Source organism: Cyrtonyx montezumae, unplaced genomic scaffold (genome assembly GCF_038088225.1).
Source record: "Cyrtonyx montezumae isolate F1298 unplaced genomic scaffold, pur_monq_1.0 scaffold_5, whole genome shotgun sequence".
Taxonomy (NCBI): Eukaryota; Metazoa; Chordata; class Aves; order Galliformes; family Odontophoridae; genus Cyrtonyx; species Cyrtonyx montezumae.
Window position 1 is genome coordinate 13,074,203 of NW_027072056.1, and position 20,109 is coordinate 13,094,311.

Genomic DNA, 20,109 nt, shown 5'->3' on the forward strand with positions numbered 1-20,109 from the left:
TCTAACAAGATAGTTCCAAAGCCACAAGAATCACATCTGGATAGTATAGATTTTATCTATCAACTCGTCACCCTTACTGAAAGAAAATACAGGTAAACCTAAGCAACCTAGTCTAGGGAGCTGCTTTGGCAGGGAGGTTGGACTAGATGATCTCTAGAGGTCCCTATAGTCCTGTGATGCTGTGTGATTCTGTGAAACTGATACAGTTTTTAGAGCCTTGAAGTCATCTTTTGAATTTGATTGCTTCCAAGTACATGTGAAATGCCATAATACTAGATTGTATCAAAATAGAAGAGCTGGAGTCCAATAGCACTGAGGACTCACAGAATAACTCTTTCAAGGAGATCCCTGTCTTTTTTGTACCAGGGAGCCCAGAATTTGACACAGTACTCCAGGGGATGCCTCACCAGGGCAGAGTAGAGGGGGAGGATCACCTCCCTTGACCTGCTGGCCATGCACCCCAGGATCCCACTGGCCTCCCCATACAGTGCATATACTGCCAGTTGACAGTGATCTCCAAACAGGTCACTTGTGTGAGACAGTGATAGAAAACACAAAGCTCAGCCTAAAACGTATCAGAAAGAAATAAAAGATTTACCAATGCGTTTCTCTAAAATTAAACAGCAGACAGATTAATTTTGGTTAGCCATCTGAAAAACATGTTTGTGTCAACTGGAACACTCTTTGAGATAGGTTCTTGTAGCGTATATACGATGGGAAAACTAAAAGAATCTGCCTTATTTGACCTAAAAAACATAGGAAAAGACAGTACGAGGCAGCAAAGACATCAAGGACAAACAGTACAGAGAGGGAAGGACTGTATAAACTAAAGCAAGATACTGGTACAAGGACAAAAGGGATTATATCTACTATGAATACATTCAGACTGGAAAGTGTCTAACCATCAGAGCTCAGACACTATGGTGCAGCTTCACAGTGGGAACAACATAAGGAAACTAACCTGATTAGTTTTAAGAGCAAGACTGAAAATTTCACAAAAGTAAACAGCAAGAGATACGAATTGGGAAGAGCCTTTTAGTCTTGTGTTCATGGAAGAGGACTTTCAGGAAATTATCTGCATCTGAATAAATTTCCATTGAAAAGCATTCTTGCAAATTAGTCTCATCAGACTTAACTAATCACACCTTTAGTTCACAAACAGGAAAGATTCAGGCAAATGCCAGATAACTCAAGTACCTGACTATTCAATACCTGGGCATATTATGTGAGTCCTTATTTTGCTGCTGATAGACTTATCATTCCTAAGAGGCATGAGAAGCATTGTAGCAGTAATTTGACAGAATGAATGAAGAGGATTTGGGGTGAGTCTACACACCTATGCAGATTTTAGCATGAAACATAACACGCACAGAAGTGAATCTGGTATAAAAGCTGACTTCAACTATATGCAAATGTTATTTTTTTTCTTCTGTTTAGCATCTCTTCTGGAAGCCAGTTCATAATGGTCCAAACATAACTTTGGAGCCATTTCTACATAAAAATGAGTTAAGTAAGAAAGATCCTAGGAGGATTACTTTCATTATTACAAAAAAAAAAAAAAAATCATAAAATTTAAAGAAAGTAGTACATATTAAAACATCATAAGCATATTTCTACTGAATCCAACAGTGATACTGAAGTCTTCATAGAAGTTTCATCCTTGAACTTTATTTGCAACTGAAGTGCAAGATTAGCTATAACAAGGATTAAGAGCCCTGAAAGCATCTGCCTCAGACAAACAGTAAAAGAATTAGCAAGTGACTGTTATTGGGTCTTGTTTTACACAACATACTTACGTATAACTGCTGCCATGACTTGAAGCTTTTCTATCATCATTTGTGACATCCTCACACCTGTTTGCAAAATTAGCTCCTTCCCTCTTAGACCAACTGCACTTGCCATTCTGGGACAGGAAGTCACTCATAAGTTACATTCTCAAAGCTATGATGCACTTGGACTCTGACTTGGTGCATTTTACCCACGTGCCATCCTTAATTCTCAGGCACAAAAACCATAGTGCAGAGACCCAAAAAGAATCAGCTGAGCTGAGAAAGAAAAGCCAACAGTAAAAACCAATACGATGCCAGCTCTGCAGATGCAACAACGGGGTGACCACAGGTTTACTTCATACCTGGTTTTCAATCAAAGAGAGCGTCTACACTCCTCCCCCCACTTAGAAGCAAACAGCATGCCTGAGCATAAAGTTCTGCCAAGAGGAAGCAGAGAAGAGGCAACCAGCACCGTGCCAGACAAACGGCCATCTAGCAGCAGCCGTGGGCCAGCAGCACGCCTCCCCACACCCACATCCACAAAGCAGAAAGGGAACTCTGCATCCGTAGATCTGCTTTCAGGCAGACTGCAACCAAAATGATGACCAGGGAGCCTACAGGGGGCAACCCTAATGCAGAGACACCCACTGCACCCCTCGGGGCCGTCGGGCAGGATGCAGACGCCGAGAGAGTCCCACGTGGAGAGCGCAGGAGCAGCGCCCACACAACTGACCCTCGCAGCCACCATTACCCCCCGCTGTGCTGGCGCACTGTGATGACGTCACTAGGACGGCTCGTCTCCCCCAATGAGCGGGCCCGGCGCTCCCGCGCCTCCGAAGCAGCTCCAAGATGGCCGCTGCCTTGGGCGGCCTGAAGGCGAGGATGCGGCGTGTAAGGGGGCTGCTGGAGCCAGGCGGGCCCCGTGGGGCCTTAGTGCATCAAGAAACGCTTCTGAGGAGCTTCCTGCCCGCTCCAGCCCGCCCCAGCCCCTTTCCTGCCGGGTGCTGCGATCTCTCTGCTTTGTCCGCCACCTGCTGCCCCTTCCTGGCCTGGGTGGTCGCCACCTTCGCCTGAGGTGGAGAAGCCTTTGCTTCCACGGTGCCCTAGGAGGCCTTCAAGGCATCCTTAAGTAGGAGGCAGAGAGAATAAAACACACCAAGGATGGCAGTGCAGAACTTTGATACCCATTGAAAACATTTTATAGAGCTTGTGTTCCTTGCTAGAGTCCTTCCAGCCAAGCAAGAGAGAGTTGGCAACCAAAGAGTGTGGGGTATTGCAGTAGTTACTGAGAGTTTTGAATACAGAACTGGAGTTTGGAAAACTGCTGTAGCCAGGTGACCAGAGGGTGGGTGTGGTGTGGCTTCGAAGCATGAGCCCTTTATCTCAGTTGGAAGAAAACATAATCAGGGGAGGTGATGGCAGTGGTTTAATTTGGCATTGCTGCCAGTTTACCTTGGGCAGCAACCTAGGAAAAAATGCCAGTAAGAAAAGAATGGTTGACAAGCGGCCCTCATGGTTTTTATTGTCCCTGAGCCTCGCTAATATGGTAACAGGACTAAGCATCCTCCAGGGGGAATGAAAGGCCATCCCATGTGCTAGCCTGGCCTGCTTTTGGCCGAGCCTCACCCTTGAATGGCTGTAGATTGTGTCCTCAAGCAGGTCAGGTTATCTCCCTTCGATAGCTCTTGCCATGGCAAAAGGTCTTGACTGACCAACTCCTTTGCTGGTAGCCTTATTCACACCATCCCCTGCACAAATCATCCTCAGATTTTGTTTCATCCTTTTTTTTGTTTGTTTGTTTGTTTGTTTCCTCTGGGAAGATTTCAAACCTATGGGTTTTGATTGCCATGGAATTGATTTGAGTTAGAACTGACTGTGAATGCAGAAAAGTTCTCTTCCATACACCTACATGATTTTTGCCACATTACGACTGTGATAGTAAATCTTACACCACTGATACTGCATTTTTATCCCGAGGTTTCCTCTAGGAAGCCTGTGGCTTAACAATTCCCTACAAAGGGAGACTACTGCAGAGCTTGTAATTTCAGACTGTGATGTTCTGAAATCTTCACTTTCTTCCTCATCAGAACTGTCCACAGAGTTCTCTAAATGTTTGCTTCTACACGCCCCTGAAAAGCCACGGAAAACCTGCTCCCTCAGCCAGATGTGCTGGTCAAACTTGCTTCTTCCTGCTGGATTTTACAGCTGCAAACAAAGCTTTAAAATCAATCAAATCAAAATAAAAAAAGCAACCACCAGCAACACCAACAGCTCTGCTCTGAACTTGTGGGATGCTTCCCAGGATCCCTGCTCATTTCCTGGAGTGAAACTCAGACACACCAGCTCAGTGCTGTCCTGAAGTGTGTGGAGGCTTTTTTTCCTTCTCTCCTTCTTTTCTTTTCCCTCCTTCCTTGTGTTGATTTGTGGGACCAGAATGACTTTGATTTCAGCAAGTTTGCTGTTTATTCACGTCACAAGTTTGACAGCTTTGCACCAAATCAGATTGCTGGGTTTCAGGAGAGCTCTGAGGCGTCACTGGGAGCTCCTTTAGATTAAACTCGCCTCCCCGGTCTCCCCCCTCTCCCCCTCCTTCAGAGCCATTTAAACCTCGCTGGGGCTTTAAACGTACTCCCAAGACCTGTATTTCATTCTACCACTAACATGGTAAGTGCTCTTTGCATTTCTCTCGACCTGGAGGCAGAAAAGGAGCAGCTGGTCTCTTTGCCTTGGGGGCTTGCAGGAGGTTTTGTGCCCTCTGAGATGGAGAAGGAAGACGGCTCTCCACCACCTGCAGGAGCATTCTCTGCTGCTGTGCCTCCCCTTGGATGAGCAGTTTCCCCTCTCGAGGCTCCAGGCTCTGCCGTTGCTTCTCAGGGATTCAGATCGTGCTTATTTAGAGGAGGGAAAAGGGGTGACTCCAGAAACAACCCCAGGTTTTGCTACTGTGCAGTCTGGGACTCCTGGAGAACTGCAGGGGCAGAATAGAGCAAGCAGCCTGGAGGTGACTGCTAGCATTGTGCCGAATCGAGCCCTCGAGGTAGGAGGAAAGGACTGCCCAAGAACACCCTGACTCCTCTCCTCCTCTAAAATTCGCTCGGGACCGTAGTATTTCCCAAGGGACCACAGGACGCTCAGCCTTCTTCTCGGCACACCTCTGCCCGGAGCCCCTCTGCCCAGCGGCGGTAGCGGGGCGCTGCGGAGCGGTGCCAGCGGGCGGGGGGGCGAGCAGGCTCCTGGAGCAGGCAACACGGGGCTCCCTGCGTCCCACGGGGCTCCCTACGACCCCCAGCAGGCACGGGGGGGGGGGGGGGGGTGTACTCCGGGGCAGGACCGACACCGCCTCCTCCCCTCCCCAACCCCGGTGAGGGGCACACAGCCGCCGGCCGCCCCATCACTACGACCCCTTGCTTCCGCAGAGCAGCAGCCGGCCGTGCCCGGAGCCGGACCTCCCCGGGGGCCAGGGCTGCACTTACCCCTGGCCCGTCCCCGCCGGGGTTTCCAAGGAAACGTGGGCCGCCGTCTGCGCCGCGGAGCCGCCCGAGCACGGCCAGGGCCGGCGGGAGGCGCGGCCGCCGGGTAAGTGCGCGCCGGCGGGGGGCGAGGGGCCCGGCCTCGGCCGGCTGGAGCACGCTAACCCCGCTGTGCTGCCGCCCAGGCCGGCTGTTCGCCCCCGAGCTCGTTGGCCAGGAGGAGGCGTGGAGGGGAGACCAGCTGTCCTCACAGCTCTACAGGAACAAGCAGGTAACGGCCCCCCGCCCCGCTCTCTGCCTTCGGGTGTCCCCCGCGTGTCGTTTCACGAAGTTGGAGTGGGGTTCTCTGTACATCTCTCCCCTCCTACAGCATCTTGGCACCACGGAAGCCCAGGGATGTGGCTGAGGAATCCCTCAGGCTCAGATGTTGCAGAACCTCACGCCGTTAATTGGAAATATATTAAGTCCTCTTGAACCCACACAATGATTACTGTCATGGGATATGGTTCCAGTGTAATCAGCTATTCACGTGAAGGGTCAATCATTTTGACCAACAAGCAGTTCCATGTTATTTTCCCTCTTTTTTTTTTCTTTGCAAACCACATCAAACAGTGGAACAAAAATGAGCAGTGCCATATGAAGAATCCCAGAAAGATCATTCTGATGAGATACTTGGAGTGATATTTTGATATGGTGAAGCTGATGGAAGCTTATTTACTAACTTTAAGGTCCCTGTAATTAAACCTCGTTAGGGTGCTTTCTTTGATTCTGCCTTAATCATTTAAATGAGTAATTATCACACTATGGTCAGCAGGTATCTGGGATCCATCACTGGAGGTGAGTCCTCCTAATCTCTCTGCAAAGACCCATGCTTCCCATAAAAATATGTTAGGGCTCTGCGAATAAAACATATCAGTTCAGTTCTTGGGACCATGACTTACCTCAGCTCTGTATATATACTTCACTTGGCATGGTGGTGTCCAGAACTGAAGAGATACCTGAGTGTCGCTTTATTGTAAAGAGTGACAGTTGCATCTTCCTTCTTCATCCAAGCCCCATCAATTTTAGCCTGCAGCTCCGTTTCCTTCCCCCCATCAACCATCTATAAACCGGAATGAAAGGGATGTAAAGGGATGCTTACTGCATCTCAGGAGGAGATCAGGTTGCTGCTATTTTGGCCTTGATGGTTTCTGGCTATTCACCTGTAATTCTTATCAGCTGTTACTCAGCACTTAGTCTTTTATATATATATATATATACACACACACACACACACAAATGTATATACATGTATATATATTTAAATTCCTTCCCCAGAGCAATCTTTTCAAACACTTGCTGAAGAATAAAAGAAGTCAAAAGTGAAAACTGAACAGTCATGCCACTTAGATTAACAGAAGCAAGAGGCTTAAGGGGATGGGTTAAGTTCACAAAGCAAACACCCTGTTGATCAAATCCAAGCAGCCTGTACCATAGGGCAATTGCTATTATGTTACAGAGTCAACACCCATTCATCAGTATCTCTATTCCACAGCTCCAAGATACTTTGCTTCAGAAGGAAGAGGAACTTGCTAGGTTACATGAAGAAAACAGTAACCTCCGACAGTACCTGAATTCTGCCCTGATTAAGTGTTTAGAAGAAAAAGCTAAGGTATTGTGTTCGGACCTGTTGTATAGACACGTGCAAAACAAAGTTGAATAGGTACATGCCATTAAAATACGTGGAAGGTCTAAGAGCACAGACAACCTGCCTTGTGAGATCCTATCAGGTTCTAACTGTGAAGACATTACAAGCCCAGAGCATGGTTAAATTTAGGTTGTAACTAGAGGAAAGTAACATTATTATGTCCCAAATTTTTTTTTCCTTCAGTGAAAAGTTCAATTTGGAATGTATCATAACATTTCTTTAATTTGCCTGTTTTGTCAGCTACCCCTTCTGAAAAGCTTTTTTTTTTTTTTCTTTTTTGGTATATTTTGTTTGTGTGAGAGCACTGATCTTCTTACAAACAGACAAACAAACAACCACCTATTCCAGACTTTCCCGTGAAGAGAAACTATTAAAGTCATGGCAGCTGCAGCTACAAGTGCTCCCTGGCCAAGATCACACCTGCCCCAGCATGACTTACCTCAGCATCCTCCCTCTTTGTCAGGCTGCCATGTTCCCCCCCAACACCCCACTCACCTGCCAAATGCTGCTGGCAGCACCAACACAGAGAAGTGCAGCACAGCCAGGCAGCTCTCATTTCACGCTTTACTGAGTGAGAATACAATCAAAGTGCAGGCCTTATTGACATTGTCAAATTCTTGTCTTACAGAGACTATGTTGTTGTAGAGTCTGTAAGGACAGAAAAATTAGTCGTATCCATACATCTAGGGAGGAAGGGTGGAAGAAAGTATTTTTCATAGGGACAGTAGTAACTGTCTTATCCATATAAAATTAAAGATCAGAAATATGTTGTTGACTGTGAATTAGAAAATCAGCTTTTAATCTCTCTCCATCTTTTAATTTATTTTTAATAGAAAGTGCTGTCCTGCCATGGCCAAAAAACCTGTACTATTCTCAAAAACACCAAAAGGAGATTAAAAGATGACTACTGCTTTGCTCTTCAAGAAACTCCTCATGCTTCTAAAGCTAGAAGGAACCTCTTTGATGAATTCACTGCCTGTGAAGAGCAAGCCAGCCCTGCTGTGGACAGATGGGTCTTGGAGACTTTAGGATTAAAAGATGTCAACACCATTGATGAATCTTCAGCTAACTACAGTGCCTTGACCTCAGACCTTGGAAAAGACACATACTGCCTTAGCCCTGGTGAAGCCATCAACTATGACCACAGTGAAGCAGTGGCAACAGCATATAGCTGCAGCCACATGCCTCCAGCTAACAGTACCCATCCATGCAGTGAGGACTCTTCCTTCCTTTCTCAGTTTCCTTCAGCACCACACATCTCCTCACCAGAGCCAAGCATCTCCTCTCTTCCGGGCTACGAGTTGCCATATTTGACTAACGATTTGTCACCTAACAGAACTGAAGTGGCCTTCACAACATTTTTAAGTCCTCACCGCAACGTGAGAACTCACACCTTCCAGCAAGGACAAGCTTTTGTGCGCAGAGAAGATGATGGAGGATGGAGATTCACCTGGGTGCCCAAACAGCCTGAATAAGGCACCTGTGTCAAAGGTCTGCTGTAGGGAATGTGGGAAACACACTTCATCTTGTGCTCAAGACAATTTCAGCCAGCAGAAATAAGTCCTTCGGGGCTCTATTTAACTGATACTCTGTTACATACATGCTCTAATTCCCTCCTGGATTTTCACAGGTGTGGCTCCAGATTACAGTGGGACACACATCTGCCCTAGGCCAGATTAACAGACCAGATGTACTTCTCTTGTGCCTGCGTTGGGAGGCATGCCTTTTCTTGCATTGTTTTTTCTTTCATTGGCTATTCCTTGTTAATTGATGACTGCCAGACTCAACTTTCAGCACTCCCACATTCATCAAAACAGAAGGGATTGGGGCATGCAGTTTGGAAATAACATCTCTCTGACATTCACAGATAACAAAGATGACATAAGTCATCTGGCCGAGGATCGACGTCATCAACAGCATGATTTGGGTCTCTCTAAGCTACATAGCGTGCCTTGGATTAAGGCAACCCATGCATTCGTTGATATGCTGCACTAGGTTGACCTCCTTACAGTGACATGGTGCTGTCATTTTTAATGGCACCTCAAAAAAAGACTTGCTTCTATTACCTGGAGGGCACATAATTGCAAGTGATACATCAAATTTAGGAGATTTTCCTCCGCTGTGATTAAAAGTGTTTTCTGTGTTATGTTTTAAATATCTGTCTGACAGATAAAAAGAGTTTAAAAAGTTAGAGCCATGTTCTCACCAGCTTCAGCTGCAGAACAGGAACTAGATTTGGAGATGCAGTTGGAGTAGTGACATTAGATTTTTCACTGATTTCCTTCCCCATTCACCAGCTTGATACTGAGTGCTTTCATAGAAGGAAGCCACTCCTGGCTTCAGAAGTGCTTTGTACAGCTTCACTTTTTGCACTAGTGAAACCAGAGGTTATGTTTCTAGGGAACAGCTTGAATTTTTTGCCCTGAGATCATACATTTCTGTATGAGATCATACAGAGAGTTACCTGAAGTCAACCCCAGCCCGAAGTCAGGACTGCTTCCTCTTTCCATCATACCTTTCATGCTTCCCACAGGAAACGTTTACATTTCTCCTGGCTTGGGGAGGCAGTATCACATAGAGGTTAGTGTTTGGAAACTACAACCTTCAACACCATCTCTTACCTCTCCACATCTGTCAGATGTGGTGACCTGTAGCTAAGACTATGACTCCCTTAAGAATGCTTTAAAACCTCTGGCAAGAAGATGCTCCAGCACTGCACAGGATTTTTTTATTATTATTTTTTATACTACTAAATATATGAAGTCAACCTACATGGAGTAAGCTCACTGGTGATGTTTCATATTACTTTTGTTTTCTGCTATATAGTAGTTTGATACTTCAGTATTGGAAGTAAAGGGACCAATTTGATTATTCTGGCTTTCAGAATGGCCCAGTAAGATTAAGGAAGTACTTACACAAGTTAAAAATAACCGGATGTGAGGATTTCCTTCCAGTGGGCATTTTTTTTTCCCTGTAGAGAACTAGGGTATTTTGTTTTTGAAGGATGAAAGTATCTCTTGTGCCTTAGAATTGCAGTATTTGGGATTCTCCATGAGAAGTAGTAGTGTTTTCCCCAAATACTTAACTGTACTTCTCTGTAGTTACTTTGAAGTCACAGGGCAGACTCCCAGAATAGCTAATCTAAAAGTGCTGATTGTAGGCGCTATTGCACTGCATTAAAAATACCAGCACTACACGTGGAATAAATACAGTAATTTGCTATGGGCTTTTGCTGTAATCAGTAAAAACATGGCCAGCTGATTAATCTGGTCAGACAAGACCACTGTTTCTATAACACTTTTCTGTATACAGATGGAAGCAGAAGAAACTGTCCTACCAACAACTAATTTATTTCTCAAGGCAGTTCTTGACTACTAATCTCCTCTTGCCTTACTATATAAGGTAGCACTGAACAAAATGTTTCTCTCACTGGAGCTTTTATTGGTGCATATGACTATATAAAAAAATGCCTGGCCTTGACTTGAATTAGCGATGGGAAACCCTTTTGTGTGGTGATGTGGGATGAACAGCATACAGCAAATAGTGTGGCCAGGGAATTACACTCAACACAGCTGTAGATACCATGTCTTCCAAAGCAGCTGTAAAACTTTACTTGAGAAAGTTCTATATATTTTAATGCTACTGGGTACTTTTGCTGATGTATTTGAATGCTATCAGTGAGCAGCAATAGTAAATATATTAATTCTGTCGGCAAACATTTAATCAGGTTTTGTTTTCTCTAAAGAGAGAAAATATTTCTCCATCTTAACATTTCCTTTCCACATTTTTCAGATCACTTCACATGAAAACTTCCTCAAAGAACCAGCACAAAGCTGTCAGATCTTTGACACAATCACAAGTAGGGTTTCAGTGGAACCAAACAAATACCTTCAGAGTATTTTGTAAAAAGATGGCTGGTCCTCTTGTCTCACAGCAAATAAACTATAGATGTAAGCACATAGTTCAGTGAATTATTTACCTGCACATATCCTCTTCTTTTGCTGTGAGCTCCTGAGTTTTGCTCAGCATGAAGGTGTAGATCCTCTGGCAGGGACTTCTGTCTGAGCTTGGTTTACTGGAGCTCATCTGGGCAGGGAGTCCCATAGTGCTGCTCCTTGTTTGCACATACAAACTTTGAAGTCCTGGTTCAGGCACCTGGGTGAGAAAAGGTGGTATCTGTCATCTGCTTCATGGGAACAATACTGCTGATTGCCATAGTGGTAGGAGTATACTGGAAACAAAAAACACGAAATAAGGGTGTTTTTTTTTCTTTTCCCCTAACAGCATCATTTTTCAAGTTTAATGATAACTCATTCCCTGAGTTATTGTTAAAAACAATTCAGACAAGCTACTCAAGCACCAATGCACAATAAGCAACTCAGTCCCAAGATGAGGACTTTAATTCTTCTGTTTTTTGTTATTCCATAAACAGAGTTGGTTCTGAGTTCTGATATCAGCTCTAGTATGCCTTTGTTTCTGTGGTTTGACTTCTACCCAAGGACCATTTCATAACAATTTAACCAAAAAAAATGTGATTCCTGATGCTGCAAATTGTGTGAGAAGTTCATTCTTGCCCAGGAGCATCATCAGACATATTTGCACCTGGGATGGGGAAGTATGACTGGAAGGTTCTTTGGGCAGTGATGAACTTAATTGCCTGTAAATATCCATGATGTATTAACATATTTGTTGGTTTGTTGGTTTTTTTTTAATTTGAAGTTCATTTGTTTTCTGACATGCAGCTGCACAGTTTAAACAACCCACATGTTTAAGAATGTATGCTTATAGTAACAGAATTTAATTTAACACTCAGTGTTTTGATTTTTGTGATTGAAAAGGACTGTGATTATCTGTAAACATCAATTTTACCCATGTCATTAAGTTATGCCTAATAAAACTTCAAATAACATCTCACTGATGCAAATCTGCCCACGCCTTCAGACTTAAGCATCTATGAAATAGAAGACCTGTTGCTCACACTGTACAAAGCAAGAACTGCTTACATGCCTCTGTAGTGGACTGAAAGGAATCTTATTTCCTGCTAACACAAATGCCCACCAAAAAAAGATGCAGTTTGTGATCATGATGGAGTAGAGGTAAATATACAACAGCTATATATATGTCTGATTCAGTCTGGGCTTGCACAGTGCATTTTGGTGGTCCATGACTGTTTTGTCCCAAATAGATTCAGTGCTACAAAGTGAAGGAAGTACTGTGCCTTTCTTCTGTTGCTTTTGCAGCATCAGACTCTCACTTAATTGATCTGTACCTTCTTTCCCCATTAGTTGAGCACTGTGATCAAAGGTGAACCTGGTTCATCGTAGTACTCTATGTACTCCTGATTTTCCTTCTGAAGTGATGAATTATGAAGTTGTACTGAGATGTGAGTAAAAAGACTGAAGATGAAAGAGAAGCACGAGTTAAGAACATAAATCTCCATTTAGTCAGCTGTAGTTGACACCAAAAGCAAGACTGTATTACTTATTAACTTTTCTTTCAGACTGTGGGAAGGTTCATTAGTAACCACACACCAGTTGGGACCAGAGAGGTCTTATTTTCATTGAAATGTGATTTTTTCTTGCTCGTGGAGATATACAAAGTGAGTCTTGTGCTTTAAACTAATTTGCCCTCTAGAAGAGAGGATAAGTCTACCAGTTGATTCATAAACATCCTGGTTTATTACCAGGTAGATGACATCCTGTAATAGAGAGAGCAGTCTATAAATAATTTTTGGATGAGCCATGATTCACCTAAAATGCCATCCCTCCTGTCAGTCTTCTGGTCCATTATTTGTGCATCACTGAATTATTTCAAGGCTAAATATTTACGTGCCCTGCAGCCCAAGGAAATCAAGTAATAGCGGAGCACAAACAACAGACTATAAAATTCAACAGAGGCAGGAATATCTGGGCTGAGCCCTACCTTTTCCTCGATTCACTCAAAAATCCCACTCTCAGATTGTACCTGTGATATTGGCATGGTTAGTTGAAACTCCCGATAACCTCTTCAGAAACTTACTAGTGAAAGAGGACACTAATAAACGAACATCTAGAAGTCATACTTAAACACCCGACATCTTCTGCCACAACCACCACGTTATTCCCTGTAAACAATCGCAGAAACTGGAAGCGCGAGCACCAGGCGACCCTCAAGGGAGTATGCCCACGCAGTACTCCGTCGGATGAGCCGGAGCACAGACCAGAAGCCCTATCAGTCCAGCTGTGTGCTGAAGCCAGCGGTCACGCCGCCAGCGGTGCCCGCAGTGCGCTTAGAGCACCGCCGCTACCCACGGTGGGCGCTGCCGCTGTCCAAGGTCCTGAAACGACCGAGCGTCTCCAGCAGGAGGACAGATCCTGCAGCTGCACTCTCAGCGTGCACAGTCGACATGTGGCAAAGCAGGAAGAGCAGCCCAGCTGCCAGTGCTCGAAGAATCCTGCCACACGCGCGTTGTTTGTTACAGGTACAAAGAATGCTGTGTGCATCTTTGTGCAACAGCCAGGCTGAGCCAGAGGTTGCAACTCAATATCCTACTACTAATCACTGCAGGCAGAGAAAATGCCATTTTGAAAACTTTCCTTACAGAAGAAAGTTTCTACTGGATCCCAGCTAGCACGGTGAGGCCAAGGAATCCCCATGATCTTTAAGCAGCATCATCCCCTTTAGTCTTTAGCACTGTATGTTTCATTTCACACACAAGCTAAATATCTAGACCTTACAGAAGCTGGTTCTGAAAGTTAAAATCAGTAACATCTACTACATTAAAAATTATACAGAGTCTTAATTGGTCTGGACCTAATCCTATTTCCACTGATTAGAATCCCTGACTGTATTCCGTCTTTTCTGTTATCTGAGCTCATATTAACATAAGTGGGCCTTGAAATGTTTAGCATTCTGCCTCACTTCATAACAGTCACTCTAAAGTTATATGACCGACACCTGATATGAAGATTTTTGTAATCAAAAGACAAAATAAGAACCTGCTTGCCATCATTCTCTTTTTCTTTACCTTTTTAGTCCCATTTGAATCCCAGCTGTTCAAAAATCATCTGACAATTCAAAGCAGTGTTAAAAAGGAGAAGTTTGTTAGTAGAAAGGTTCCATCCAGTTTTGTTTTAAAAAGTATTAACTTCTTTCGTTATAGAACTACACAGTTTGGAGGCACAACTCCTTTCTCTAGGAAATAGGCAGCACCAGCCAGCCCTAGGATAACAATACATAACACAGATTAGCTCTACTTAGAAGCTCAGAACACTGCTGTAAAAGAAGTTAGAATTGAGTTTGGCAGTGTTCGCGCTCATTTACAACTGTTGTACCTGCTTTGAATTCCAGATTCCTCACCTGGACCTAGAATTAAACAGAACAAGTAGGAATTAAATGATCCCTTCTTGCTTCAGGAAACAGGGCTAATTTTGATTACCTATGGGTCATGAAATATGTAGTGATACCTTTCTGCAAGTGAATGGAGAAAGGCCCTGATTTAATACTGGTACATATTGTTTAAATCTACCAGCTTTAATTTCCTTCAAAGGCTGATATCAATCTGATGTTTATTCTTGCCTTCTTAGCTGAAGTGTTCAACAATACTGTTGTGTGAAAACTGCTATGTTCCTCCATAATTGTCTCATTTTATGATAAGTATTTTACTGAAATAAGTGGGTCATTTTTTGCAGTCTAAAAATTGCAGTACCCACTGAAATCTGCATGAGTTAGTGCGATCCCTGAGAACAAAATGGAGCTGAAAGAGCAGTAAGTTTCTTCTTACTGAAAGACCTTTTATCAGCATGAAATATCATTACCTCAATGGCCCTGTGGCTATTTCAGAGGTGTATAAACACTTGCTGCCTATCTGTTAGCCATTCAATTACTAAGATCTTGATACTGTGTAAATATTTAACTACAATAGAGGATATAAATCAGAGAAAGTGATTTTGTTTCATTCCATTGGTGGCAGTAAATCATGGGCTATTCAGACTACTGGGCTACACCCAAAGAGCTGAGCTGTGACACAGGTAGACATTATCTAAGATTTCCTGTAAAACAAGTCCCAGTCTAATTCAGACTTCACAGGGGGATGACAAGCACTATACCACAACTCCATAAGCCAAGACCACTTCCAGAATTTTTTTTTTAGGTGAATCAGAAAGGGAAAAGCTGCCACTACCCAATTTTTTTTATTTTTTTAAATCAGGTTTCTGAAGGACGTGCACAATGTACACAGAAAGGCTGTGAGAGCAGATGCAATAGAGTTGGGGCTGCAGGATATCAACATCAAAAAGACAGCAGAGGAAAAAAAGCAGCCAGTGAGATCTGGTCTCTGTTTTCTACCATAAACGTCAGAGGATTCAAGTACAGCCAGAGGCAGCAGCATGACAGAGCATAAGAACTAATACTCATTTCAGTTGAGGTTTCTCTGCCATTACATAGCCAAGGATGTTGTAGAAACCATTCTTCTGCTACTCCAGACATACAACACTGAGTTCCCTATTGCAGTGTGAGTTTTGTTGCATTTTCGTCCCTAAATGCGCAGTCTCTAAGGCCCTAACTTTTTCCTAGGCATACTTTTGGCAGGGCATTTCGCCTCCCCAGTGCCACCTGGTGGCCCGGCTCCACAAGCCTCCCCACGAGGAGAAAGAGGAATGTAGTCAGAGGAGCCACAAAAAAAAAAAAAAAACAGCAAAAGGGATTACCAAGAGGACATATGAACATGCAGGCATAGATACATCCAGCATACACACTTTGCCCTAAAACGTTTCCAGGCTGCATGGCATCACTCTTAGCTGCTGACAGGTGAAGTTATTCTGCTGCTGCATGGGCTGATTGCTTTCTCTTTTAGTTGCTGTCCTCTCCCATTTGGCCCACGTGCAGGTACAAGCTCAGCAAGTGTCTGCAAGCCCCAGTGCATACAAACAAGCCTTGTGTTGCATTCTATTTTGATTTTCTCTACCCCACTTGTGGCCTCCCCTGGCTAAAGTCAAAGAAATACTGAACCGTCCAAGTAAATCAGTCCGTTACATGTTCTCATCAGTTTTAAAATGCTTTCCTTGCTGCCAAGCAAATGACAATTCTCTGTCAGGCTCACAAGACGGCTGTACTGAAACTATTTCTTGTTGCTTTGTCTTCTTGAAAAGTATGTTGGCAGGGGAAGACGTCTCCAGACTCAAGTCCAGTGCCTCATACTGAGCACACAAAATGTGTGCACAGCTCTGACAGAGTGTAGAGAGCATCCTAATATGAACCTGCTCTGTGAGCACTCACCTCCTACCACGGTCATCCTAAAACAGACCAAGTTAATTTCATTATAATTGAGAGATGATAAATAAAACTGTGAGAAGAGCCCAGATGTTCTTGTATATTAGTCACCTTGAAGGACAAACTGAACCCTTCAGGTGACTTGAACAGAGGCACAGTAGGATGGGGTTAGCATGGTAAGGAGCTTCGGGGTGGCAGATATCCCCTCCCACGTGATCCAGGGATAATTAATGAGAAAAACAGTGTCCTCTAGAGATGTGCTCTGCAACACTGCATAGTCCAATCCTACATGTGACCAGCTACAGTCTATGCAACTACTACTGTCTGCAGAAAAGCCTGCCACTAACTCTACCACTCTCCCTACTCCCCTCTTCAACAGCAGCAAGCACACAGCAACAAGGATGGGAGAAACTATCTCAGTGTGAGAGAACTGGGTTATGCAGCAATAAAAACTATGATTCATCATAGAAGTTACTTTTAACTAAATGATTTGACCTTGTCAGACTTTCTGTAGAAGGCAAAAGACAGGATCAATATCAGCTTAGAGAAAGGAACTAATTGGTATATTGATTGGTATATTAATAGGTAAACCTGTTAACTGATATTTCAAAGTTCAGGTAATAATTGCATGAGGAAATCCTCATATACTAGAAATGAATAAAATCTGTTCATGTTGCTGCAGGAGTTAAGTTCAAGGGGGAAAACACAAGGGGCAGCAAAGCTGGGCAAGGAAGCAATATTAGTACTCAGTCCTTATACAAATTTTATTTTCTGCCCACTTTGGGATTGGCTGTTCATTTCAGCATGGATGCACTCAGCAGTTTCTGACACACTGTGCTGTTTTGCTCTAATGGCTGTGTTGTGCCTGCCAACATTTGTTGAGAAATAACAGGAGGTCACACATGGTGTCAAAAAATACCTCTGGCACAGCACGTAGAAAAAGGCATTGTATTAGTGGCAATGAATTCAGACCTACTGATGGTGGAATTAATGAAATTCATGACTGGCACTCTTCGCATCCCAATAGAGGCTACAATGAACAAAGCAAACATACTGGCCACTAGCCCATAGGATCAGCAAACCCTGCTCGTCCAAGGCAGTTGAAAGCCCTCTGCCTTCCCTGGCAAGTCTTGAAGTAGAAAGCAAATAGCATGACTTATTCAAGACCACTCCTCTCTAACTCTAAGGGAGCAGGACATCAAGAGGCATGAAAGCAAAGTAATGCTCAGTGACATGGAGAAAATAACATTTGCTTATCATTTTGACTTTCATGACTTCCTGGGCTCTTTTAGATTCAGTTGAGGGACATCCTTTCCTTTTCTTCAGTTTTTATTTGCCATGAAACTGAACCCTATTACCTGAGCAACTGCACTAAGCCTTCTTTCCTCTCCCTAGTCTAACAGTTGGACTTCATCTATCATCTCTGTCAAGCACAGGCAAATAATGACATCTTTATTTCCATATAAAATTCACCACAATAAAAGTAGAAAGCACTTCTGCAAGGCCACAGGGAGGTGGTGTACTACCTCCTGTTTGTAGACCAGAAGTTGTCTGGACAAGGCCCTTAGTAACTTGATTCAACTTTGAACTCAACTCTTTTGAGCCAGAAGTTAAATTTTCTCTGTAGGTTCCTAACTCAAATTTATAACATTTCAGTGACTTATAGTCCATACTTACACAATCAGCCACATCTTCATGTGCTGCCGCATACCTGCATAGAGTCACTCAGCACTCATCCACCCTAGACTAGCCATCATTAAACCTGAGGTACAATCTATCACTTCCCCCTGTAATATAGGGGGACATATTTTCATTGTGAACCCATCCTCTTCCTTCTGTTTGAAGGCCAGAAATCCTACCTAATCCAGCCACTCTAACTCTTCCTCCAGGAATTTCAAAGGATGATCATTTCAGGTGGTTTCTGTATTAACTCTGGCTACATAGTCATTTGATTTCAAAAGAATAATTTAACCCCTATTGTTTAAAATATAACTGAGTGCACCAAGTCAGACACATGCCAGGGTCAAATCTTCTAAAAGAAGATCAAAAGACCAAAAAGACTCAATTCCATTCTCATATGGCATTTTAATGTGATCCTTTAATGTTTAATATGAGTAGAATAATTGTCTCTCAGATACAAGCCACCAACTGCTCAGATTCCACTTAATACTTTCAGTTGGTCACTCAACCAGTAACCCTAGAAATGGAAAAAACCTTTCCTCTTGCACAGTTTCTAACATGCCAGTAGGTAAGCATGGTTGAAGACCCCTCCCAAGACTACATCATAGTTCAGAGTCCCAGGGCAGGAGCTCAGTCTGTTCTGCACAGTGCCCATCCCTGCCTGAAGTTTGTATAAGGACTGTTTAACTTTAGAACAGAGTAGGATGCCATTCAGCCCAGGTCAAATTACTGGGGCTTTACTCTGAGGCAGAAGTTTCCTGAGGATGCTACACCCCTTCTTGTCTTCCACAAATTTTGCTAAGTTTGTTATGCACTTCTACTTCTGCAGTTCAGAGGAGAAACCTTCCTTACTGGGGATTGAAGGGAGGGATTCACAAGTATTTTTTGCACTAACTCTCATTCATTACACTAATAGAATCAAACTGTTGTTAACATTAACAGTAACTATTCAAACATTCTTCATTCACTCCCACCCTCACACTCATTTACTTATTGGAGAAAGAGCTGGGAGATTGAACACAGTACTTTACACAGAAGTGAAGAGTTGTGTTCAGGCTGACTAAAAGTAGTTTTACATATTAACACAAAGTATGATAAAAAAATCCACTGTAAGATTGCTGTGCAGTTCACTGTTCTTCATTCCTTACATCAACCTGAGAAGTCTGATAGTCTTCCACCTATAGATTGACTGATTTCTCCTAAAGCTATGATGAAAGCTGCTGATTGATTCAGTTTTATGGAGAGCTTGACACAGCCTCTGCTTCATTTTGAAAGAAAAAAATTCCTAAAAAACCTAAAATTAAAAAGCTTCAACACGTTCAGGATGCATTTTCTACCTGAAATGGAAGTCTCAAAATCAACAGCAGTTCTTAAAGTATTTTTATTTTCATAGAAACTTCATTTGTCCAGTAGAAAACAATCCTACTGAATTTATTTTTTTTCCAGGAAAGCTATTCTCAATTTCAAAAGAAAAGAGAGGGTAGGGAAAACAGAGCCACCAATTGCAAGTACTCTCCCATGGGAGATCCAGCTGCCTCCAGTAGCCTTGGTGGAATCAGTTTTGCACTAAAACTACACAAGCAGGTGGACAGAGTGACCTGTGATTCACTGATATTCAGCTGATGTTCTCTGCTTATAACCAGGGTGAAGCATTACTTATCAACTCCAAGCCTTGGAGTCTTGTAACCCCAAGACCAGATCAGACAACTTTTTGAAGATGGAGGAAGCAGCCATAACCTGTGCTGATGTAACCAACAGACTTAGGAATAAGGCCTTCTGTTTTCTTTCCTCTGATGTCAAAGAGAGGAGTATGCCTAGGTCTGCACGGAGTGTTCCCACTGAACAATGTCAGACACACGCCAATTTGGAGGTCTGCCAGTCCAGAGCCACCTTGGTGAACTCATACTGCAAAGCAGAAGGAGCACACAAAGACCAGACCTAGGTTATCACAGTCTTCTCAGAGAAGGCCAAAGCAGCCATTTGTCATCATTATGTTCATTCCCTATTCTTATTTCTGTACTCCCTAGAAAATAGAGCAATGCTTACTGAGAAGTAAATGGAAAGAACACCATGAGTACCTGAGACTGGCTAAACTGATGGAAATGATGAATAACCAGCAAGCTGGCATAATTCCTATTTTTCCTTTATGACTGTTGCACAACCTACTGCTTAAAATATCAGAGCCTTGATTTACTGCTTGCCACGGCATAAAAAGGTTTCGATTGCTTGGCACCTCCCTTCTTCTAAGTAAATT

General features: G+C 43.4%; 1 protein-coding gene across 1 annotated transcript; it reads left to right on the forward strand.

Annotated features, from left to right (window-relative positions):
• The first annotated feature begins 2,651 nt into the window (after positions 1-2,651).
• Positions 2,652-8,401, forward strand: GMNC (geminin coiled-coil domain containing). Its single transcript, XM_065748414.1, has 5 exons — positions 2,652-2,660; positions 5,186-5,345; positions 5,425-5,510; positions 6,774-6,890; positions 7,760-8,401. The coding sequence occupies exons 1-5, from the start codon at positions 2,652-2,654 to the stop codon at positions 8,399-8,401; spliced, it is 1,014 nt and encodes a 337-aa protein (XP_065604486.1).
• Positions 8,402-20,109: the final 11,708 nt, after the last annotated feature.